Below are 25,897 nucleotides of genomic sequence, written 5' to 3'. Positions count from 1 at the left end.
ATACAGTTTAATAAATCTTAAAATGAAAATAATATTATTGTTAATTTTATTATTATTAAATACTGACTTTTTAATTTTTATACTGCAGTATGATTATTGCAATCATAATTATTTTATGGATGGGTTTAATTGATATAATTTTAAATGTCCTCATTTATAAAGTATCTGCTAACTGATTTGTAATCATTAAAATAACAATTAACTACAACTAGTATTTTGGTCATTATTTACTATTATTATTATTATAAAATATTTTTTATTTGAGAGTAGAATTGGATTATTATATTTCTGTAATTATTTGTTATAATTTAATTAAGAATTTAATTAATAAAAAGGAACCCTTTGTTGAGGCAAATATATATATCTATAGCAATATTTGCATTATTTTCATAGTAATGTTTAAATCAAAGCATGAACACATTTCGACATGTTTTAGGGAATCAATGATAGATGTTTGTTCAGTGAATATACCGTCATTAAAACAAACTACTATATTTTAGAAAGTACATATTCTGTCAGCTTCTTTCACAGAAGGAGATCCCATAATAACTGAATATATCTTTACTGTGGTTATAATAAATCTAGATTTGATTGAATGATGTTATATTTGATAACGTCATAAACTGAAGCTGATTTCAGTCTCGTGAAGAATTCATTTTATTCATGATTCATGAAGCATTCAGACATTTCATACATTCATCATCAATAAAATATGATCTCAAGGGAATTTGACTTTGTGTTTTATTACAAACAATAGAGAGAAATCACATGAATGATAAGATATAAGCCTGATTTTGATCGTAATAATAAGCACAGAAACAGATCATCACACACTGATCTTACTTTCTAGATGAGGATTTACTACACACATTTATTCTGATTCATGTTCATATTAATGTGAAGAAGAGACTCTATAACGTCTCACTGTTACTGGTTTATCATGCAGCCCAAAGCATTCTGGGTAGAATCTCTTATCAGTCTGTTCTGATTCATCAACACAGTTTCACTGATGATCCAAACCAAAACCTAAACCCAGGATAGAGCATCTGAGTGAATGTGGTCTGGACTGTGTGGATGAGGCTCACTGTGTCAGAGACGCTGTAGAAGGACAGAGTTCCTGCTCTGTGATCCACAAACACTCCTATTATACTGCTGATGGACTTCACAGAGAGATCAGTCTGTATGTTATTGTGTCTGAATGAGTAACTGTCAGGAGAGCAGATCAAACTCCAGGACTGATCATTAGATCCAAACACACACTCTTTACCCCGTCCCTTCCTGCTGATGCTCTTATATGACACTGATATACGCACATCTCCACTCCACTCAATCTCCCAGTAACAGCGTCCACACACACTCTCTCTACACAACACCTGATTCACATCAAATCTGTCTGGATGATCAGGATACGGCTGGACTGTGTTAGTGGTAGTAATCACTCTGTTGTTCTCAGACAGATGGAGGAGTTTATTCACTGTGTTCGGATCCAGAGTGAGCTGATGGGAATCTGATGGAGATAAAACACATCAGAATCAAGAGTCATGAATGAACACACAAACACATGACCTTTAACCCCCCCCCCCCGAGAGTGTTTCCTTAAGATGACCAGTATTTTATATTGTCTCCTCTCACTGTTTCCATGGGGCCGATAACACTGTATGACAGAAGTGCTGCTTTAATTAGTTTTCCTGTTTTATTCTCAATAATCACACACTTGCTCAGCATGTCATCCACTCTTTGGTACTCTGATCCTCAAACACGTGTGAGTGTGTTTATAAATGATCCTGTTCACTCTCTGTTCTGAAGAACAATACAAGCAGTAAATACACACTCTAAAAACTAATTACTTACATAAAATATCAAGTTCTGAGATCCTGTAGACATTTTAATTTTAATTATTTTATTGAGCTTGGTGACACAAATTATGCCTATTGAAATATACTATAATGACTTTCAGTTCATCAAAAAACTATTTAATTTTAAATTCTGTCAATGTAATAAAAACTATTTGATCACGTGTAGTTTCCGCACACATACACTATTTGTTCAGATACTTTGCTCAAAACCAGTCGGAGTTATGTAAGGCCCTGTGAATTCAGTTTTATATTGTTTTATTTCTTTCCCCAAATTAAATTTTTTTTTTCATTAAAATTTTTGGGAATTCCATTTTTTACCTTCTGCTCGTATTTTACACAAAAGCGTGTGTTTTTAAAGTTTATGAATAAAATGTAGCGTTACACAAAAGGAATAGAAATGAGAAGCGTCTGTCTCCTGTTCTCTGCTGTTCCCCCGGGTCTCAACAGAAACACTCGGACAGCCTGCTCTCATCGTCTGCTGACAATTCATTTGGAGGAACCAGATTTCATTTATAAGGGTTAATATGTTATTCATCTTAAGACAGGTAATGTGATAAATGATGGATTAAAGTAGGGCTGGGGGTTCAATAAAACATTCAAATTTTTTTTTTTCTTCGTCGGAAGAAACCAGAGGTTGCGAAGCAAGTTTGGTTGCATGAACAAAGGCACTCAGTCTCTGTAACCTAGTGTGGCAAGGCGGGTTAGATTCCGCCCTGTGATTTGTGTTGAGTGACGGGGCTGACAGCCTATCGGCAGCCACCCCTGGCTTATTTAAGGCGGAGTTCAGGTTACCCGGTTATACGTCATCGTCACAGACTTTGTTGTTGTGCGCGTGCAGTTCCGTGGGAGCCAGGTTACTGTCTGAATTAATGCGACGTTGCTTGTGGGTGTAGGCTGTCCCTATCCGAGTGCGGCTAATGTGCTTGAACGGATGTAACATCTCTGTACGCTGGCGGGTTGCCTGTTGTGAACGAGACTGCGTGTGAGTAACTTAATCCTCTGTGGGTCTAGCGATCTACTACGGGGTAGGTAAATCTAACCACTTGAATTATCTGAGGTGGGTGTTTTTCTTAAATTCATTCATTAATCGTTCTCTCTTTTTAGTGCAGTAAACGACTTGTGAGCGGTTCATCATTGTGGACTGGAGGCAAAATGCTCCATTGATAACGTCGCTAAGACGGCACTGTTGTTTTCTGCTGCCATTTAATCTCACTGTGATCATCGTGATTCATTATTTGTTTTCGTTAGCTCCCATTGCATCTGCATATGGTGATAAAAGCTGGTTGTACTAGTGTGTGGCTACTGGCTAGCTTCCGAGCCGTCCGTCCATGCATGACGTAGCTGCATGTGATTGTATAATTTAGCCTCACTTAATATATAACCACCAGCCTTTGGGTTATTCTTGAGCCCTTTGCTCTGTGTGTTCCTCGAAGATTGTGAAGTGAGCAACATTTCTTTGTCTTGTAAGCCTGGTTTTTGATTTTTGTGATTTAATGTCTAATTGTGTTTTGTGTGGTTCATTTCATTTTTTGTTCATAGCCTTTGGCTGTTGTGACATGGCCACATTGTGAACTTTCTAGGTCACTACCAGCCAGGCTAACTACAGTGCTCAGTAATTTGCAGACTGTTGATTTCTTTGTTGAATTTGTTTTATTATAACTTCATAAGCTTGCAGCCAACTGTGAAGGTGTATTATATTGTGTTTTTGTTTCTTTCAGGAGCTGAAGGCCCGCCCTTTGCAGAGGAGCTAGCTGTCTGTCCTCTTTTGGTGGTGGTTCCTTCACAGAGTGTTTTGCCGTGGGCGCCTGTGTGTCTTTCACCTAGTGAGTGTGAGTGTTGTGTGGAGTGGAATTTGACGAGTGGGGTGACCTTAGGACATTCACTGCCCAGCTAGCTCCCTGCTGGTAAGCCTCAGCCCAAAAGTGTTTTTGTTTTGCTATTTTTGTTTTTCTTTATTTCTGGCTTGGTGCACACTTAACAGTGCAAAACTTGTCTACCTCAAAGTTTTTATATATTAAATTATTGTTGAGAAAATAAAAGAGTATTTTTGTATTTTGATCCACGTCTCTTGTCATCTGTGGTCACGAACCAGCGTGTCTTGTGTAAATTTCTCCGTTTAGTGAAACGGGGTGGCGTAGTCTGCTTTTCAATTAGTTATACTTTTCCTCATAAGTGTAACTGTAATTTACCCGATCCATCACCTTGCCACATTTTGGCGCAGTCGGCAGGATTTTCCACTTTGAGACAGAGACGTGGGTTAATTGTACAATTGTTTGTTGTTGTTTTTTTGTTTGTCTTTTCTTTTTTTTTCTTTTTGTATTTTAGGATTGACATCTCCTTGGAGTGGCAGCAGAGCAACAGTGCACGTCTTGTGTATAAATTCTAGCCCTTATTGTGGGCTTATTCTTCTTTCATTGGTAAGTGATTTTGTAGTTAAAATATGGAAGAGGAGTTACAACAATTGAGGGAAATGATTAATCAGCTTAAAGCAGACAACGAGAGGTTGCGTCAGGAGCGTGTTCCTGTGCCTCCAGGTCCTGTTGATGCACCGCTTTTACCTGGGCCTTCTGTTCCTTTGCAACACAGTAATGTTGATGCCACCCGACCGGACCGATTTGTTTTTGTACCACGAGACAGAAAGTGTCCAAAATTTAATGGCAGGGTTGGCATTGGCATTGAAGAGTGGGTTGAGGAGGCCCAGGCTTGTATGCGCATTCGTCACCTTTCTGAAACCGATAAGGCGTTTTATTTGTTTGACCACTTAGAAGGGGAGGCAAGGGAAGAGATTAAGTACCGCCCAGAAGTGGAGCGTAAGGACCCAGGGAGGATTATTTCAGCTTTGCGAGAATTGTATGGTTGCTCACAGTCATATGTTTCATTGCAGGAGGCTTTCTTTTCGAGAAAGCAACAGGAAGGGGAGAGCTTGTTGGAGTTCTCCCTTGTCCTGATGGGTCTCCTTGAGCAAGTGAAGCAACAGTCTCCTCACGGTATGCCAAATTCGCATGTTTTACTGCGAGACCAATTTGTCGAACATGTTTTTGATAGCGCCCTCCGTCGCGAATTAAAACAGTTGATTCGTCAGCAACCTGCGTTAACTTTGTTGGAGATTCGTAGCGAAGCCCTTAGATGGGAGAGGGAGGGTATGCCAGGAAGCACAAGGGCCCGAAGTCACTCTGTTCCCTCTGCTCATGGGATCCAATATGGGGTGCAAGGGAATCCTTTTGTTGGCATCCGTAGTTCACCGGGGAGTTCGGAGATGGCTGAGTTGAGGGATATGCTTAAAAGCCAACAGGAGCAGTTAACTAAACTTACACAAAGTTTTGCCCGGTTGCAGAACCCCCAGTCACGGAGTCAACCTCCCCGGCAGGGACCTGTAATATGTAGAAGGTGTCAAAAACCTGGTCATTATGCTCGGGATTGCGACGGGGAACGTGCTCCTTCTCGCGCTCAATTTCCCTCACGCTCAGTCGCGTCAGTAGCTGGAAGAGGACAGCCTGGCCCATTTGCAACGTCGGAAAACTAGTTCCCACCGTGATTCAGGGCCATAACACGGATGGGGAATTAACTGGCTCAAAACTATCAAATATGTCGCATTTAATGTCATCTTGCCCGCACCTTGACGCATTGATTGGCGGAGTTCAAGTGTCCTGTCTGGTGGATACTGGCTCCATGGTAACCACGATCACTGAGAGCTGTTTTCAGAAACATTTTGAGCCATGGGGTCAGGATCGACTTAAATCGTGCCAGTGGTTGCAGCTTCGAGCTGCTAATGGTCTTTCAATTCCCTATATTGGTTATGTGGAATTGGACATAGAATTGTGCGGCCAGTTGATTTCGGGATGTGGCGTGCTTGTTGTACGGGACCCTCCTGGTGGCTTGTGCACTCGGGTCCCAGGTGTTCTGGGAATGAATGTGCTTAGTCGATGCTACCGGGAGTGTTTTGGACAACATGGCCCGACCCTTTTCGAATTGCCTTTGACCATCGAGGTTCCAAATTCTGTTCTGCAGGCACTGCAACATTGTCATCTAGTTTATAACCAGCCCCCTGAGGTAAGTTCAGGAAGGGTCAGAGTGCGAGGAGGGAGACCATGGCGCATCCCAGGCGGCATGATGAAGTTTGTGGCAGCTACTTGTTCCGAGCAATATGCCAACAACACTGTTCTTTTTGAGCCTCCAGAGTCTGGGTTACCAGCTGGTTTGTTGGCTTCTCCTGCATTAGTGCAAGTTACGCGAGGTCCTGTTAGTTACCCGTGGTAAATGTGGGAACCATCGACGTGTTGCTCTATGCTAACACTGTCCTTGGTACATTAAATAACGTTTGTGTGGTTAGCTTGCCATCAGGAATTAGCGAGGTCAGGTCTGTAGAGGCAATGGTGGGTTCTATAGCCCCTGAAGCGAGCCCTCGTGTTCAGGAACAAATTGAAGCACTTGATCTGTCTGTTTTATCGGAAGTAGAACAGGGTCAGGTAAGGGATCTGCTTTACAGATTTCAGTCTGTGTTTTCTATGCACGAGAGTGACTTGGGATGTACAGGTTTGATTTCTCACGACATTCCCCTGTTAGACACCGTTCCTGTCCGGCAACGTTACAGGCGTATACCTCCGTCAGAATATGAGGTGGTGAAGTCTCACATCAATCAGCTTTTGGAGGCGGGAGTTATAAGGGAGAGTTGCAGCCCGTATGCGTCACCAATTGTCCTTGTCAAAAAGAAAGACGGTAGTCTACGCATGTGCGTCGACTACCGTCAACTAAACTCAAAGACTCGAAAGGACGCGTTCCCTCTGCCTCGCATTGAGGAATCGTTGGACTCCTTGACCGGGGCTTGCTGGTTTTCCACGATGGATTTGGCAAGTGGATACAACCAGGTCCCGGTCACTGAGGGAGATAGACCTAAGACCGCATTCTGCACCCCTTTTGGGTTGTTTGAATGGAATCGCATGCCCTTTGGGCTTTGCAATGCCCCAAGCACCTTCCAGCGGTTAATGGAGCGGATGTTTGGGGACCAGCAGTGTAGGTCTTTACTTCTGTACCTTGATGACATCATAGTATTCTCTTCCTCGGTATCCCAGCATTTAGAGCGGTTGGAGGTGGTTCTAAGTCGTTTAGAGCATGAGGGCTTGAAGGCTAAATTGAGTAAATGTGCATTTTTCCAACGTGAGGTAAAGTATCTGGGACATGTTATTTCAGCACAGGGAGTGTCAACCGATCCCGGTAAAATTGAGGCAGTGGCTAATTGGCCACGCCCCACTAATGCCTCAGAGCTGCGTTCATTTCTGGGCTTTGCAAGCTACTATCGCCGTTTTGTTGAGGGGTTTGCAAAACTGGCAGCCCCTCTTCATAAAGTGGTTGCCGCATGGGCTGATATTAAGCCTAGGACTCGAGCAGGGCAGGGTTTTTCTAGTGCCTGGACTGAGCAGTGCCAGCAGAGTTTTGATGAGTTGAAGAGTAGGTTTACCAGCGCCCCAGTACTCGCCTATGCCGACTTTTCCTTGCCTTTTATCCTGGAGGTAGATGCTAGCCATGGCGGTCTAGGGGCTGTCCTTTCACAGGAACAAGGAGGTAAGGTACGGCCAATTTCATATGCGAGCCGCAGTCTTAGGCCCACTGAGCGCAATATGTCCAACTACAGCTCCATGAAGTTGGAGTTTTTGGCGCTCAAGTGGGCCTTGACTGAGAAATTTAGGGAGTACTTGTTAGGGCAGCAGTGTATTGTGTACACTGACAATAACCCTCTCAGCCATCTGGCCACTGCAAAGCTCGGGGCTACCGAACAGCGCTGGGCTGCGCAGCTTGCAGCATTTAATTTTGAGATCCGGTATCGGTCAGGAAGGAGTAACCGGAATGCCGATGCACTTTCCAGACAGGACCCTGCTAGCCATGGGGCAGTGAGAGGGTTGTTATTGGGGACTGAGGTTCCATCGGAAGTGACGGAAGCATCAGGGGTAGATCTGGGGGTACAAGCTACCCAGGCTGTAGTTTCTGTTCTGCCTAGTTTGGTGGGCGACATGAGGGAGTTACAGGAAGCTGATTCGGTGATTGAGGAGGTTTTGGTGTTCTGGAGACTGGGAACCCGCCCTACTTTTGAGGAGCGTCGACAGTTGTCCAAAACTGCCCGGGTCCTGTTAGGTCAGTGGGACCGGCTACTAGATAGAGAAGGGGTTTTGCATCGTCGTGTGTTCCGTTCCAATGGCGGCGAAGAGATTCTCCAGGTAGTTCTCCCTGCGGCCTTGCATAAGGAAGTGTTGACACAAATGCATCAGGGGATCGAGCGGACTACCGAGCTTGTGCAGCAGCGCTTCTATTGGCCAGGCTTGACATCTGATGTAGCCCAGTGGTGTCGGAAGTGCGAAAGGTGTCAGGTCGCCAAGGATACGCAGCCAGTTGCCCGCAGCTTTATGGGTCACTTGTTGGCCTCCCGGCCAAATGAGATCTTGGCCATTGATTTTACGCTGCTAGAACCTTCTCGCTCAGGGCTGGAAAGTGTTTTGGTGATGACTGATGTGTTTACCAAATACACTCTTGCAGTCCCTACTCGAGACCAACGAGCTGAGACTGTGGCCCGCATGTTGGTGGTGGAGTGGTTCTATAAATTTGGTGTACCTGGTCGCATTCATTCTGACCAGAGCCGCAGCTTTGAGTCCTCCCTAATACAACAGCTCTGTCATCTTTATCAGGTTGAGAAGTCTCGCACTACACCGTATCACCCGGCTGGCAACGGGCAGTGCGAACGTTTTAACCGGACTCTGCATAACCTTCTGCGCACCTTACCCCTCTCCCAAAAGGCAGATTGGGTTTCTGCGCTCCCTCAGGTGCTTTTCTGCTATAATACTACCCCGCATCAGGCGACTGGTGAGTCACCTTACTTCCTGATGTTTGGCCAAGAGCCCAGACTCCCTATTGATTTTCTTTTGGGTAAAAACCAAGAGATGGCATCCGGAAAGGTGAATGAGTGGGTGATAGAGCACCAAACGAGGTTGTTGGTGGCCTTCGAAGGGGCCCGAGAACATTTAAAGGTAGCGGCAGATCGTCGTAAGAAGCAGCACGACCCACATGTTCGAGATGCACCATTGGGGGAGGGTCAATTGGTTTACCTTCGGGATTATGGCGTGAGAGGGCGCCATAAGATCCAGGACCTGTGGAGCCCAGTGGTGTATCAGGTAGTGAGAGCACCGCAGGCAGGTGGGTCTGTGTATACAATTGCGCCGGTGGATGACTTGAGTAGTGTAAAATGGGTCCACCGCTCCCTGTTGAAGACCCGTGTACGAAGGGACTCTCCTGTTGAAGTTTCTACAGGCGGCCCTTTGGTGATTGAGGCACCACCATCGGAGGGATCTCCATTGGAGGAGGTTGATCTGTGGGTTTTGGTACCTGAAACCCCACAGGCTGTTAGTGGGCCGGCTCCTCGATGTTTAACCGAGAGCCTTAGCCCTACGGCTTTACTGACCCCTAGACAGCTTGGTGCGGTCGCTCCAGAACCCGCCTGGGTAATGGAACCCTTGCCTGTGGATCAACCTGGTAATGGTGAGGTAACCTTGCGACGGACGGGGCGAGCTAATGCTGGTCATCATTCGAATCGACACCATCTCCCTCGGGCACCGGAAGTTGTGAGGGATGACCCCTCTAGGGTGGCCGCTGTGTCTAATACTGTCTCTGCCCTCTTTAGGCCCTGGCACTAGGAGTCGCTTAATGGTAGTGTGACTAGGTCCATCGTCGGGGCGACGATGCAAAAGCTGGGGGTAGATTGTGGCAAGGCGGGTTAGATTCCGCCCTGTGATTTGTGTTGAGTGACGGGGCTGACAGCCTATCGGCAGCCACCCCTGGCTTATTTAAGGCGGAGTTCAGGTTACCCGGTTTTCGTCATCGTCACAGACTTTGTTGTTGTGCGCGTGCAGTTCCGTGGGAGCCAGGTTACTGTCTGAATTAATGCGACGTTGCTTGTGGGTGTAGGCTGTCCCTATCCGAGTGCGGCTACTGTGCTTGAACGGATGTAACATCTCTGTACGCTGGCGGGTTGCCTGTTGTGAACGAGACTGCGTGTGAGTAACTTAATCCTCTGTGGGTCTAGCGATCTACTACGGGGTAGGTAAATCTAACCACTTGAATTATCTGAGGTGGGTGTTTTTCTTAAATTCATTCATTAATCGTTCTCTCTTTTTAGTGCAGTAAACCACTTGTGAGCGGTTCATCATTGTGGACTGGAGGCAAAATGCTCCATTGATAACGTCGCTAAGACGGCACTGTTGTTTTCTGCTGCCATTTAATCTCACTGTGATCATCGTGATTCATTATTTGTTTTCGTTAGCTCCCATTGCATCTGCATATGGTGATAAAAGCTGGTTGTACTAGTGTGTGGCTACTGGCTAGCTTCCGAGCCGTCCGTCCATGCATGACGTAGCTGCATGTGATTGTATAATTTAGCCTCACTTAATATATAACCACCAGCCTTTGGGTTATTCTTGAGCCCTTTGCTCTGTGTGTTCCTCGAAGATTGTGAAGTGAGCAACATTTCTTTGTCTTGTAAGCCTGGTTTTTGATTTTTGTGATTTAATGTCTAATTGTGTTTTGTGTGGTTCATTTCATTTTTTGTTCATAGCCTTTGGCTGTTGTGACATGGCCACATTGTGAACTTTCTAGGTCACTACCAGCCAGGCTAACTACAGTGCTCAGTAATTTGCAGACTGTTGATTTCTTTGTTGAATTTGTTTTATTATAACTTCATAAGCTTGCAGCCAACTGTGAAGGTGTATTATATTGTGTTTTTGTTTCTTTCAGGAGCTGAAGGCCCGCCCTTTGCAGAGGAGCTAGCTGTCTGTCCTCTTTTGGTGGTGGTTCCTTCACAGAGTGTTTTGCCGTGGGCGCCTGTGTGTCTTTCACCTAGTGAGTGTGAGTGTTGTGTGGAGTGGAATTTGACGAGTGGGGTGACCTTAGGACATTCACTGCCCAGCTAGCTCCCTGCTGGTAAGCCTCAGCCCAAAAGTGTTTTTGTTTTGCTATTTTTGTTTTTCTTTATTTCTGGCTTGGTGCACACTTAACAGTGCAAAACTTGTCTACCTCAAAGTTTTTATATATTAAATTATTGTTGAGAAAATAAAAGAGTATTTTTGTATTTTGATCCACGTCTCTTGTCATCTGTGGTCACGAACCAGCGTGTCTTGTGTAAATTTCTCCGTTTAGTGAAACGGGGTGGCGTAGTTTGCTTTTCAATTAGTTATACTTTTCCTCATAAGTGTAACTGTAATTTACCCGATCCATCACCTTGCCACATTTTGGCGCAGTCGGCAGGATTTTCCACTTTGAGACAGAGACGTGGGTTAATTGTACAATTGTTTGTTGTTGTTTTTTTGTTTGTCTTTTCTTTTTTTTTCTTTTTGTATTTTAGGATTGACATCTCCTTGGAGTGGCAGCAGAGCAACAGTGCACGTCTTGTGTATAAATTCTAGCCCTTATTGTGGGCTTATTCTTCTTTCATTGGTAAGTGATTTTGTAGTTAAAATATGGAAGAGGAGTTACAACAATTGAGGGAAATGATTAATCAGCTTAAAGCAGACAACGAGAGGTTGCGTCAGGAGCGTGTTCCTGTGCCTCCAGGTCCTGTTGATGCACCGCTTTTACCTGGGCCTTCTGTTCCTTTGCAACACAGTAATGTTGATGCCACCCGACCGGACCGATTTGTTTTTGTACCACGAGACAGAAAGTGTCCAAAATTTAATGGCAGGGTTGGCATTGGCATTGAAGAGTGGGTTGAGGAGGCCCAGGCTTGTATGCGCATTCGTCACCTTTCTGAAACCGATAAGGCATTTTATTTGTTTGACCACTTAGAAGGGGAGGCAAGGGAAGAGATTAAGTACCGCCCAGAAGTGGAGCGTAAGGACCCAGGGAGGATTATTTCAGCTTTGCGAGAATTGTATGGTTGCTCACAGTCATATGTTTCATTGCAGGAGGCTTTCTTTTCGAGAAAGCAACAGGAAGGGGAGAGCTTGTTGGAGTTCTCCCTTGTCCTGATGGGTCTCCTTGAGCAAGTGAAGCAACAGTCTCCTCACGGTATGCCAAATTCGCATGTTTTACTGCGAGACCAATTTGTCGAACATGTTTTTGATAGCGCCCTCCGTCGCGAATTAAAACAGTTGATTCGTCAGCAACCTGCGTTAACTTTGTTGGAGATTCGTAGCGAAGCCCTTAGATGGGAGAGGGAGGGTATGCCAGGAAGCACAAGGGCCCGAAGTCACTCTGTTCCCTCTGCTCATGGGATCCAATATGGGGTGCAAGGGAATCCTTTTGTTGGCATCCGTAGTTCACCGGGGAGTTCGGAGATGGCTGAGTTGAGGGATATGCTTAAAAGCCAACAGGAGCAGTTAACTAAACTTACACAAAGTTTTGCCCGGTTGCAGAACCCCCAGTCACGGAGTCAACCTCCCCGGCAGGGACCTGTAATATGTAGAAGGTGTCAAAAACCTGGTCATTATGCTCGGGATTGCGACGGGGAACGTGCTCCTTCTCGCGCTCAATTTCCCTCACGCTCAGTCGCGTCAGTAGCTGGAAGAGGACAGCCTGGCCCATTTGCAACGTCGGAAAACTAGTTCCCACCGTGATTCAGGGCCATAACACGGATGGGGAATTAACTGGCTCAAAACTATCAAATATGTCGCATTTAATGTCATCTTGCCCGCACCTTGACGCATTGATTGGCGGAGTTCAAGTGTCCTGTCTGGTGGATACTGGCTCCATGGTAACCACGATCACTGAGAGCTGTTTTCAGAAACATTTTGAGCCATGGGGTCAGGATCGACTTAAATCGTGCCAGTGGTTGCAGCTTCGAGCTGCTAATGGTCTTTCAATTCCCTATATTGGTTATGTGGAATTGGACATAGAATTGTGCGGCCAGTTGATTTCGGGATGTGGCGTGCTTGTTGTACGGGACCCTCCTGGTGGCTTGTGCACTCGGGTCCCAGGTGTTCTGGGAATGAATGTGCTTAGTCGATGCTACCGGGAGTGTTTTGGACAACATGGCCCGACCCTTTTCGAATTGCCTTTGACCATCGAGGTTCCAAATTCTGTTCTGCAGGCACTGCAACATTGTCATCTAGTTTATAACCAGCCCCCTGAGGTAAGTTCAGGAAGGGTCAGAGTGCGAGGGGGGAGACCATGGCGCATCCCAGGCGGCATGATGAAGTTTGTGGCAGCTACTTGTTCCGAGCAATATGCCAACAACACTGTTCTTTTTGAGCCTCCAGAGTCTGGGTTACCAGCTGGTTTGTTGGCTTCTCCTGCATTAGTGCAAGTTACGCGAGGTCCTGTTAGTTACCCGTGGTAAATGTGGGAACCATCGACGTGTTGCTCTATGCTAACACTGTCCTTGGTACATTAAATAACGTTTGTGTGGTTAGCTTGCCATCAGGAATTAGCGAGGTCAGGTCTGTAGAGGCAATGGTGGGTTCTATAGCCCCTGAAGCGAGCCCTCGTGTTCAGGAACAAATTGAAGCACTTGATCTGTCTGTTTTATCGGAAGTAGAACAGGGTCAGGTAAGGGATCTGCTTTACAGATTTCAGTCTGTGTTTTCTATGCACGAGGGTGACTTGGGATGTACAGGTTTGATTTCTCACGACATTCCCCTGTTAGACACCGTTCCTGTCCGGCAACGTTACAGGCGTATACCTCCGTCAGAATATGAGGTGGTGAAGTCTCACATCAATCAGCTTTTGGAGGCGGGAGTTATAAGGGAGAGTTGCAGCCCGTATGCGTCACCAATTGTCCTTGTCAAAAAGAAAGACGGTAGTCTACGCATGTGCGTCGACTACCGTCAACTAAACTCAAAGACTCGAAAGGACGCGTTCCCTCTGCCTCGCATTGAGGAATCGTTGGACTCCTTGACCGGGGCTTGCTGGTTTTCCACGATGGATTTGGCAAGTGGATACAACCAGGTCCCGGTCACTGAGGGAGATAGACCTAAGACCGCATTCTGCACCCCTTTTGGGTTGTTTGAATGGAATCGCATGCCCTTTGGGCTTTGCAATGCCCCAAGCACCTTCCAGCGGTTAATGGAGCGGATGTTTGGGGACCAGCAGTGTAGGTCTTTACTTCTGTACCTTGATGACATCATAGTATTCTCTTCCTCGGTATCCCAGCATTTAGAGCGGTTGGAGGTGGTTCTAAGTCGTTTAGAGCATGAGGGCTTGAAGGCTAAATTGAGTAAATGTGCATTTTTCCAACGTGAGGTAAAGTATCTGGGACATGTTATTTCAGCACAGGGAGTGTCAACCGATCCCGGTAAAATTGAGGCAGTGGCTAATTGGCCACGCCCCACTAATGCCTCAGAGCTGCGTTCATTTCTGGGCTTTGCAAGCTACTATCGCCGTTTTGTTGAGGGGTTTGCAAAACTGGCAGCCCCTCTTCATAAAGTGGTTGCCGCATGGGCTGATATTAAGCCTAGGACTCGAGCAGGGCAGGGTTTTTCTAGTGCCTGGACTGAGCAGTGCCAGCAGAGTTTTGATGAGTTGAAGAGTAGGTTTACCAGCGCCCCAGTACTCGCCTATGCCGACTTTTCCTTGCCTTTTATCCTGGAGGTAGATGCTAGCCATGGCGGTCTAGGGGCTGTCCTTTCACAGGAACAAGGAGGTAAGGTACGGCCAATTTCATATGCGAGCCGCAGTCTTAGGCCCACTGAGCGCAATATGTCCAACTACAGCTCCATGAAGTTGGAGTTTTTGGCGCTCAAGTGGGCCTTGACTGAGAAATTTAGGGAGTACTTGTTAGGGCAGCAGTGTATTGTGTACACTGACAATAACCCTCTCAGCCATCTGGCCACTGCAAAGCTCGGGGCTACCGAACAGCGCTGGGCTGCGCAGCTTGCAGCATTTAATTTTGAGATCCGGTATCGGTCAGGAAGGAGTAACCGGAATGCCGATGCACTTTCCAGACAGGACCCTGCTAGCCATGGGGCAGTGAGAGGGTTGTTATTGGGGACTGAGGTTCCATCGGAAGTGACGGAAGCATCAGGGGTAGATCTGGGGGTACAAGCTACCCAGGCTGTAGTTTCTGTTCTGCCTAGTTTGGTGGGCGACATGAGGGAGTTACAGGAAGCTGATTCGGTGATTGAGGAGGTTTTGGTGTTCTGGAGACTGGGAACCCGCCCTACTTTTGAGGAGCGTCGACAGTTGTCCAAAACTGCCCGGGTCCTGTTAGGTCAGTGGGACCGGCTACTAGATAGAGAAGGGGTTTTGCATCGTCGTGTGTTCCGTTCCAATGGCGGCGAAGAGATTCTCCAGGTAGTTCTCCCTGCGGCCTTGCATAAGGAAGTGTTGACACAAATGCATCAGGGGATCGAGCGGACTACCGAGCTTGTGCAGCAGCGCTTCTATTGGCCAGGCTTGACATCTGATGTAGCCCAGTGGTGTCGGAAGTGCGAAAGGTGTCAGGTCGCCAAGGATACGCAGCCAGTTGCCCGCAGCTTTATGGGTCACTTGTTGGCCTCCCGGCCAAATGAGATCTTGGCCATTGATTTTACGCTGCTAGAACCTTCTCGCTCAGGGCTGGAAAGTGTTTTGGTGATGACTGATGTGTTTACCAAATACACTCTTGCAGTCCCTACTCGAGACCAACGAGCTGAGACTGTGGCCCGCATGTTGGTGGTGGAGTGGTTCTATAAATTTGGTGTACCTGGTCGCATTCATTCTGACCAGAGCCGCAGCTTTGAGTCCTCCCTAATACAACAGCTCTGTCATCTTTATCAGGTTGAGAAGTCTCGCACTACACCGTATCACCCGGCTGGCAACGGGCAGTGCGAACGTTTTAACCGGACTCTGCATAACCTTCTGCGCACCTTACCCCTCTCCCAAAAGGCAGATTGGGTTTCTGCGCTCCCTCAGGTGCTTTTCTGCTATAATACTACCCCGCATCAGGCGACTGGTGAGTCACCTTACTTCCTGATGTTTGGCCAAGAGCCCAGACTCCCTATTGATTTTCTTTTGGGTAAAAACCAAGAGATGGCATCCGGAAAGGTGAATGAGTGGGTGATAGAGCACCAAACGAGGTTGTTGGTGGCCTTCGAAGGGGCCCGAGAACATTTAAAGGTAGCGGCAGATCGTCGTAAGAAGCAGCACGACCCACATGTTCGAGATGCACCATTGGGGGAGGGTCAATTGGTTTACCTTCGGGATTATGGCGTGAGAGGGCGCCATAAGATCCAGGACCTGTGGAGCCCAGTGGTGTATCAGGTAGTGAGAGCACCGCAGGCAGGTGGGTCTGTGTATACAATTGCGCCGGTGGATGACTTGAGTAGTGTAAAATGGGTCCACCGCTCCCTGTTGAAGACCCGTGTTCGAAGGGACTCTCCTGTTGAAGTTTCTACAGGCGGCCCTTTGGTGATTGAGGCACCACCATCGGAGGGATCTCCATTGGAGGAGGTTGATCTGTGGGTTTTGGTACCTGAAACCCCACAGGCTGTTAGTGGGCCGGCTCCTCGATGTTTAACCGAGAGCCTTAGCCCTACGGCTTTACTGACCCCTAGACAGCTTGGTGCGGTCGCTCCAGAACCCGCCTGGGTAATGGAACCCTTGCCTGTGGATCAACCTGGTAATGGTGAGGTAACCTTGCGACGGACGGGGCGAGCTAATGCTGGTCATCATTCGAATCGACACCATCTCCCTCGGGCACCGGAAGTTGTGAGGGATGACCCCTCTAGGGTGGCCGCTGTGTCTAATACTGTCTCTGCCCTCTTTAGGCCCTGGCACTAGGAGTCGCTTAATGGTAGTGTGACTAGGTCCATCGTCGGGGCGACGATGCAAAAGCTGGGGGTAGATTGTGGCAAGGCGGGTTAGATTCCGCCCTGTGATTTGTGTTGAGTGACGGGGCTGACAGCCTATCGGCAGCCACCCCTGGCTTATTTAAGGCGGAGTTCAGGTTACCCGGTTTTCGTCATCGTCACAGACTTTGTTGTTGTGCGCGTGCAGTTCCGTGGGAGCCAGGTTACTGTCTGAATTAATGCGACGTTGCTTGTGGGTGTAGGCTGTCCCTATCCGAGTGCGGCTACTGTGCTTGAACGGATGTAACATCTCTGTACGCTGGCGGGTTGCCTGTTGTGAACGAGACTGCGTGTGAGTAACTTAATCCTCTGTGGGTCTAGCGATCTACTACAGGGTAGGTAAATCTAACCACTTGAATTATCTGAGGTGGGTGTTTTTCTTAAATTCATTCATTAATCGTTCTCTCTTTTTAGTGCAGTAAACCACTTGTGAGCGGTTCATCATTGTGGACTGGAGGCAAAATGCTCCATTGATAACGTCGCTAAGACGGCACTGTTGTTTTCTGCTGCCATTTAATCTCACTGTGATCATCGTGATTCATTATTTGTTTTCGTTAGCTCCCATTGCATCTGCATATGGTGATAAAAGCTGGTTGTACTAGTGTGTGGCTACTGGCTAGCTTCCGAGCCGTCCGTCCATGCATGACGTAGCTGCATGTGATTGTATAATTTAGCCTCACTTAATATATAACCACCAGCCTTTGGGTTATTCTTGAGCCCTTTGCTCTGTGTGTTCCTCGAAGATTGTGAAGTGAGCAACATTTCTTTGTCTTGTAAGCCTGGTTTTTGATTTTTGTGATTTAATGTCTAATTGTGTTTTGTGTGGTTCATTTCATTTTTTGTTCATAGCCTTTGGCTGTTGTGACATGGCCACATTGTGAACTTTCTAGGTCACTACCAGCCAGGCTAACTACAGTGCTCAGTAATTTGCAGACTGTTGATTTCTTTGTTGAATTTGTTTTATTATAACTTCATAAGCTTGCAGCCAACTGTGAAGGTGTATTATATTGTGTTTTTGTTTCTTTCAGGAGCTGAAGGCCCGCCCTTTGCAGAGGAGCTAGCTGTCTGTCCTCTTTTGGTGGTGGTTCCTTCACAGAGTGTTTTGCCGTGGGCGCCTGTGTGTCTTTCACCTAGTGAGTGTGAGTGTTGTGTGGAGTGGAATTTGACGAGTGGGGTGACCTTAGGACATTCACTGCCCAGCTAGCTCCCTGCTGGTAAGCCTCAGCCCAAAAGTGTTTTTGTTTTGCTATTTTTGTTTTTCTTTATTTCTGGCTTGGTGCACACTTAACAGTGCAAAACTTGTCTACCTCAAAGTTTTTATATATTAAATTATTGTTGAGAAAATAAAAGAGTATTTTTGTATTTTGATCCACGTCTCTTGTCATCTGTGGTCACGAACCAGCGTGTCTTGTGTAAATTTCTCCGTTTAGTGAAACGGGGTGGCGTAGTCTGCTTTTCAATTAGTTATACTTTTCCTCATAAGTGTAACTGTAATTTACCCGATCCATCACCTCGCCACACTAGCAACATAGGGAGTGACACACTACCAGCCAATCATGTAACAGTTTGGTTGCGCCATATCGTTGTCTTGTGGAGTGATAGTGGAAAGCCTTATCTGATCGTGAGTGATGTAGATAAGATGACTGACTGCTGCTCTAATAGAAAACTGTTTTCCATCACTCCAGGTAACTCTGGCTGAAGAGATAATGCCATATTGATCTATAACATTTGTTAGCATATCAATATCTTGTTGATTATCCACCATGATAACTGAATCATCTGCATATTCAGATAACTTTAAAGGTATATTGCACCCTGGTAAAATCACACCTTGTAAAACAGATCTAAGCTTATGTAATAAAGGTTCAAAAGCCAGAGAGTATAACATGCCAGAGAGGGCACAGCCCTCCATTGACTTTTAAAACACTCTGAACATCACAATACAAAGCCTTGATCTTGTTGATAAAACCAGAAGTTAACCCAAAGGCGATCATTGTTTGCCATAGATATTCATGTTCAACTCGATCAAAAGCTTTTTCCTGATCAAAAGAAATAATTCCCATCTTAACCCTCTGATGATCTTCGTTTCTGTCCACACTCGTGTTTTTTGGGGTCTCCAGAGACCCCAGACAATAACATTTAATTTTGTAACAAGATAATAGTTTTTTTTTTTTTTTACAAATGTAATTTTACTCTGTTTGTTAATGTTTTTACTCAACATTTGTGCAGTTTTTGGAGGATTTATGATATCTTTTAAATTTCTATAAATAAATAAATAAATAAATAAATATTTATTTAAATAGGCTTTTTACAAAAAAACAGCATTTGATGTAAAATTCACTTTATAAAAGACCCAGATTTCTAACTTTCATTCATGGGGATAACATGGATAATTTTAAATGATTTAATGTAACATTTATACCCATTTTTTGGAAAATGCAGTTTTAAAATAAAAAAAAATCACGTTAACCACTAGATGGCTATAGAGCTCCACTATATGCTATTTGCTATTTGACTACCTGAAAGATATCTTTTCACAAGTTGGATTCAGTTGGATTCATATCTAAATATTATAAAATCACAATTATAACAAAACTAAAATAATTTTTGTCAAAGTTTAGTATTTTTTTTGCTATGCATTGTCAATGCATTGCAGGCAGTAAGCATGGTAAACCGCATGACTTCTGTAGACGGGTTGGAGCAGGTTTGTGTGTGTGTGTGTGTGTGTGTGCGCGCTAAATTGTTTTGTCCCATCCTGTCATCTCTCTCTCACTCTCTCTCCCTCTTTGGTGGTTCTGCATTTTGCATGATTTTTTTGAAATAATTATAAGAGAGCAGTTGTTTTATATCCTCACAAGTGTGTGTGTGTGTGTGTGTGTGTGTGTGTACACATTGACGGTGTCAGTGTCACCACTTTATATTTGTGTTGGTTCTGCATTTTGGATGATTTTATTTGACAAATGATAAGAGAACAGTTTTTATAGTCTCAAAAATGTATTCCTCTATGTGTGTGTGTGTGTGTGTGTGTGTGTGTGTGCGCGCGTGTTGTGAGCAATATAATTTAGCATTGTGGATGTTTTTTGCATGGGTGGAAGTGTGCCACTTTATTTGTGCCATTTCTGTCGATGTGTTCTGCGTTGTTTCTGATTTTGATGATGAATTTAGTCTTATTTTGATTGAAGACCACGAGTGTCACAAATTTTGTCACGCTAACATAAAAACAGATATCATTCCAATTTTTTTTTTTTTTTTTTTTTTGTAGATCTAGAAAGTGTTGAGAGCCGTAGGTTTCATACCATTTGGACAAAGGGAACATTTTTTTTAATTTGAGCAAAAGTCATTTGGGGTCAGAAAAGACCCCAGAAACCATCTGTAAGACCAAAAAGCTTAGAGATTTCTAACAAGTGTCGAATGAGAACGATGTTATCAGACATCAATAGGTCTGAGCAGGCGAAACTATTTGATCCCTCACTTGAACAAGTCTATTTGGTAATACTTTGGATAGTAACTTATAATCAGTACAAAGCAGGGATACAGGCCTCCAGTTTTTTAGGCAGGTCCCCCTTTTTGGCAGCAAAGTAAGATCTGCCCTCCTGCAACTTAAAGGCAGACGTCCATTGGCTAAGCTATCCTTCAGCACTGCCAGGAGATCTTCTCCAATTATGAACCAAAAACACTTATACAAATCAGCAGGTAAACCGTCTAGTCCAGGAGTTTTCCTGCTCTGCATACTCTGCAAAGCTACATACAGCTCCCCCAGGGAAATATCTGCTTCCAGCACCACATTACTTTCTTGTTTAACCTGGGGAAGACCAGAATAAAAACTCTGAGCTAACATCTGCTCTTCTTGGTGTTCACATATATACAAATCACAGTAAAAACTGCCAGCAAGCTTACGGATAGCAGCATGATCAGGGACATTAGCACAGACTTGTTTTTATCTCAAGGGCTTCAAGATAACATCGATCCTTTGTGGCCTCTTCTACTTTAGAAGTTTTACCGACTTCAATAAGACTTTGGAAAAGATAACAACTAAACAATTATGTCAATAATATAATGGTAATGTTACCAAAGTCCCACCATTGTTGTAAAGACATAAAATCTTTTTTTGTACTTTGATGGTTTTTCCAAAAAGCTACAAAAATGTCTTTAAAATTTGAATCTTGGAGTAGAGATGTATTAAAATGCCAATAGGCGCTACTGGGCTTTACACACTTCAGAAAGACACAAATCACAAAGTGCACCACTACTATAAAAAGCCATTATCAATGGAGCGCCAATATTACGATTCACCATGGCAACAGCTCCCGCCAAAAAGTCGTCTGCATACTTCAGACTCAATACAAATGTAATTCTTCTCAGTGTTATAATATCACAGTTCATTAATCTAACATTCTGCCAGTTTTCACCTAATAGCTAATCATTTTATGTTATCTCATGGGCAAAAAATATATATAAAATAATATTAATAATATTTTAAGGGCATTTTTCTTATTTTACAAATGATCTGCCAATAGAGTAAGAAAAATACAGCAGTGGCTATTTACTAGGCTTGGGCGGTAATACAGTAATATGGTATACCGCGGGATCTAAAAATAGCAACGGTATCAGTTTCAATACCGTCATACCGTCAATAAAAAAAAACAAAAAAAACACTGCACTTATATAGGAGACAAGGATTAAATATTAAATATAATTTATTTAATGCCTAAAAATGCGTATGCGTGGTTGTCATCGCGTGACAACCAGACGAGGAGAAAGAGAGAGAGGGGGAAAGATGGCGAGTTGCGCACCGAGTGACCTGGTCCTGAAAAAGAACACAACTTCTGCAGTTTGCCAGTGTTTCGGGTTTCGACCGAACGAGAAGGGAGAGGTGGTAAATACGGACGAGGCTATTTGCAAATTGTGCCCTCACGAAAAAAGATGACTCTGGGAATATGCTGCAAAAAAAAAAAAAAAAAAAAAAAAAAAAAGCCGATGCAATGGCAGGTCCTGTCGGCATCGGCAACGTAGAGGACTGAGTCGGAGCTGAAATAACAGCCTACTGTTTGGAGCCAGTTACTCAAGGAGATGAGGACCCACTTCATTCATGGAAAAATGCTGCCTGGTGTTTTCCCCAGGTGTCGCAAGTGGCACGAAAGTACCTGTGCGTCTGTGCCACAAGCACACCATCGGAGCAGGTGTTCAGCACCGCAGGTAAAGTTGTCGGTCCACAACGTGCCCTAGCGAAAAATCTTGACTAGATTGTATGCCACTTGCCATTCGTTCCTATTGGCACTGTGTTTATTTATTTTTTATTTAATGGATTCAGGTATTTTTATTTGCTTTTCAATAATTTTTATTATATATATATATATATATATATATATATATATATATATATATATATATATATATGGAGGTTTATTTTAATTCAACTCTGGTTGACTGTTGTGGATCTATTTGCTCTTTTTTTTATAAGCTGCTCTTTGTTATTAAAAGTTGTTCGTGCAGTGTGATTTTTAGGGATGGGCGTTTTCCGCAAATATCACATTCGAATAATTTTGAGCTCACACAAAACGAATATTAGAATATTCGTTTATTCGTTTATTTAAATTAAGTTTAATGAGACAGACGTTATTTTTCAGCAACATTTATTGTTTCTGTCATTTTTGAACAAGCTTACACACAATAAGCTTGAACATTACACATCGTGTTTTGTAGCTGAAAACATTTAACAATGCGTGCAAACAAACAAAAGTACAGATTAAAAGCAAAATTAAAAAAAAAAAAAACGAACAAAGAAAAAACGTAAAGCAGCCTGCAGCAATTAGGCTATTGTACAGAAAGTAGCTTACAGTTATCTTTTAAACTGTCAGCAAATCTTTTTTGCTTTTTTTTCTATTGTTTTACATGTTCTTGTTAAGAAATACGGGCATGTAAACATGATCGGGGGAAAGTCGGCTCCTTAGTCTGTTAACAATAAGGCCGACCGTGGAGAAAACGCGCTCTGACGGCACAGACGTGGTGGGACTCACAAATAACGGTGTGCTAAGCGAATAAGTTTTGTGAAGCGCTTCGTGTTTTGGTTTCACCACTGAATGGGATCCTCATCTGGTGGAATACATGGCTCCAGCAAGAACTGTTCCCACTCGTCTCGGCTGGACTCTCTGTAATCATAGCTGAAGAACTGGCTCAGCCTTTTCCGAAGAGTGGCCATTGCATCCTCTTCATCGTTGGTGACGCACCACTCGCATCAAGGAAAATGTTCTGATAATGTTCTGATAATGTGCCGAGGGTCTAGGGTGGACGCGAGAAGAGGAGTTTTCACTGCATTCTCCAAGTTAGCGGTGTTTATTCGTTTCTTGAGAGATGCTGCAACAATGTTCTTGAATTCGGTCACTTTCTGTGATTATCACGGCATATTTGAAGAACTGTAGAAGACCGCAGTTCTTATTCATTCATTAATTATTTTTTGCTTGCATACATCTTATATGACATATGCCGTGGAGAATCACAGAAAGTGACCGAATTAGGTTTTATTGTGGACTTTTTTCTTTTTTTTAATGGCAAGCAAAAATATGTCAAAATTTGAATATTTTTATTTATCGAATAATTAGAGCAGAACGAATATTCGAATGTTCGACTATCCCTGCACACCCCTAGTGATTTTATTGATTTGTGTGCGCGTCTCTGCGCAAAAACTGTTCTGTATGTTTATGTTAATTTAATTCTGTTTGACTATTGCTATTTGTTGCTAATAAAAGTTGTTAATATTTTACAGACAAATTGTACAGTGAAAATCGTGATATATTCTATTTACCATGTAAAAGTAGCAGTTCTTTGCAACAGGCTAAGTGTAAATCAAATATTTTATACTGGCAGATACATTTGCACCTCAGTATTGTTATACATTAACAGGATGCAATAATAACAGATTGTACATTATTATATTTATTACAATTATAAATAGTTGTATCATTATTAAACACTCGTTAGACACTTTACTTACACTTTTAGAACATTTTGTTCATTTTTATTGAAAATAAATTCTAATGTGACGTGATGGGAAAAGTGAGAAGAATGAGCTCGGCAAAAGCCAGACTCAAACCCAATCAATCGCGTTACAAGCTAGTTTCCCTTATTTTAGGGTTAACATACTCAGTTTTCACTTAACCTCCTTTGTGAAACGGGCCCCAGCTGCGCACATTGTAAATGCTTTGTGCTGCACTGTATTTGTTTTGTCCTGTCGTATCTATCTATATGTTGTTGCACTATTAAAAAATAGGTTATACATTTAAAATAAATGTATTTCAATTTAATAGTATATACTTATAAATACATCCATTAATGTTTTTTAATTAATAGATTTTATATTAATATAAATACTTTCACAACCGGCTTCAAGTCATGACAAAAAGGAGGACGCAGTGAAAACCAAATGACTAATTAATCTTTTTTTTAAACTGAATAATTATACTGAGTTCTGATAGAAGGTTTTTGGCAGTTTCATCGTAACAATGTATCTGAAAACACAAAGGAACAAATGATACTTACAAATTAAGAAAGAAACCAAACACAAAATTACCCCATACACAAAATTACAACCAAACAAAACCCAAGAGGAAATCTTCCTTCTGAACACATTCAACACCCAAACTTAAGTAAGGAGAGATAACAAGCAACAGGTGCACATGATTTAGCAGTACAGCTTGAAATAATAATTGAAATAATGCATAATTACTTAATAATTTAATCGTTAAATTACAAGTAAATCGTGTTGGAAATTGTGTATCAAATTTGATACTGCAGGTATTAATGGTGCTTTATGTCTAAACAGTAATGTCAAATTGTAGTAATGTTATCTACTTTATGACTACCACAATGCAAACACACACAATATTGGGATGATTCAATTAATGGCAATTAATGACTGAAATGCCAAATTAAAATATATATTGTGTTAAAAATGCACATATTAAATTTGAAACTGCAGGTATAAGCTTCTTTATCCCTGAATAGTCGTGTCACATTTTTTTAAATGTAATCTACAATATGCCTACCACAATGTCATCTTACAATACATTTAGGTTAGTTTTACAGTAACAATTCCTCTAAAATTATAATCAATGTGCTGGAATCATCAATTTTTTATGTGTATTTTTAGATGTCAAAAAGATTAGAGGAAGCAGAGAGGAAAAAAAAGCATCTTCAAAATGTAATCGACATAATAATGGATGGCAATTCAAGTGACCTAGAGCAGTCAGAGGAAGAGGAGGAGGAGGGTGATGATGATGAGGAATGGATTCCTCAGGCCATGCATGATGATGCAAGTTCAGACAGCAGTGATGAGGAAGATTATCAAGTCGAAAGTGTAGTCCAGAGCAGCATAGAAGTTGAGGTCCCAACAACACAGGACACATTCAAAAAGCAGTCGGTGAAGGACAATGCAAAAAAGAAAGAATACAGAGGGAGAAAAAAACAATTTCAACCTCCATCTGTCGATTTCATTGCATCTGATGAGGAAGGGACAGAAGACAGGTGTTACTGGACTCCATACATGTATTTCAAACAGTTTGTCACTGATGGAATGCTACAGGAAACGGCAGAACAAACAAATCTGTACAGCGTACAAAAAGAGGGCAAGTCAGTAAACAACTGCCAAAGAGATAGAGAAAGTTCTAGGCATGTACATGCATATGGGGTTAGTACAGATGTCCTGTGTGAGAGCATATTGGGAGATGGAGACAAAGCTTCCTGCAGTTTGTGATGTAATGTCTCGAGATCGGTTTCTGAAATTGCTCACACTGATTCACTTTCAGGACAATTTCAGTGTTTCTGATGATGCAAAGAAAGATAAACTGTGGAAGCTTAGGCCACGGTTACAAAACCTGCGAGAACAGTTTCTTTGCATACCTCCTGAAGAATGTCATGCAGTAGATGAAATTATGGTGCCATTCAAGGGAAAATCTCATCTACGTGTCTACATGCCTGCAAAACCACACAAATGGGGTTTTAAGATGTGGGGACGTGCAGGACAAAGTGGCTTTCTTTATGACTTTGATGTTTGTCAAGGTGCAGAACATCAAGACAGAGAAAAAGTAGAAGTTGTGCTGAAAATGACATCAACACTTCCAGCAGGAAAAAATCACAAGGTCTTTGCACACAATTACTTTACATCAGTTCCCCTGGTGCAGCACCTAAAGGAGCGAGAAATCCACTACATTGGCACAATCCGGATGAACAGGATGGCCAACTGCACCA

The 25,897-nt window shown here is 43.4% G+C and overlaps 1 protein-coding gene across 1 annotated transcript in view; it reads right to left on the bottom strand.

The window, feature by feature from the left end:
* Positions 1-563: 563 nt before the first annotated feature.
* LOC132106167 (NACHT, LRR and PYD domains-containing protein 3-like) overlaps positions 564-25,897 on the bottom strand; it is a 147,144-nt gene continuing 121,810 nt past the window's right edge. Inside the window, exon 10 of the mRNA XM_059511829.1 lies at positions 564-1,507. Within this exon, the coding sequence (XP_059367812.1) occupies positions 993-1,507 (515 nt within the window). The 3' untranslated portion in view covers positions 564-992. The remainder of the gene's footprint in view (positions 1,508-25,897) is intronic.

Source organism: Carassius carassius, chromosome 26 (assembly GCF_963082965.1).
Source record: "Carassius carassius chromosome 26, fCarCar2.1, whole genome shotgun sequence".
NCBI classification, from domain to species: Eukaryota; Metazoa; Chordata; class Actinopteri; order Cypriniformes; family Cyprinidae; genus Carassius; species Carassius carassius.
The sequence above is the reverse complement of the archived record's forward strand: the minus strand, read 5'-3'. Positions and strand labels throughout refer to the sequence as shown.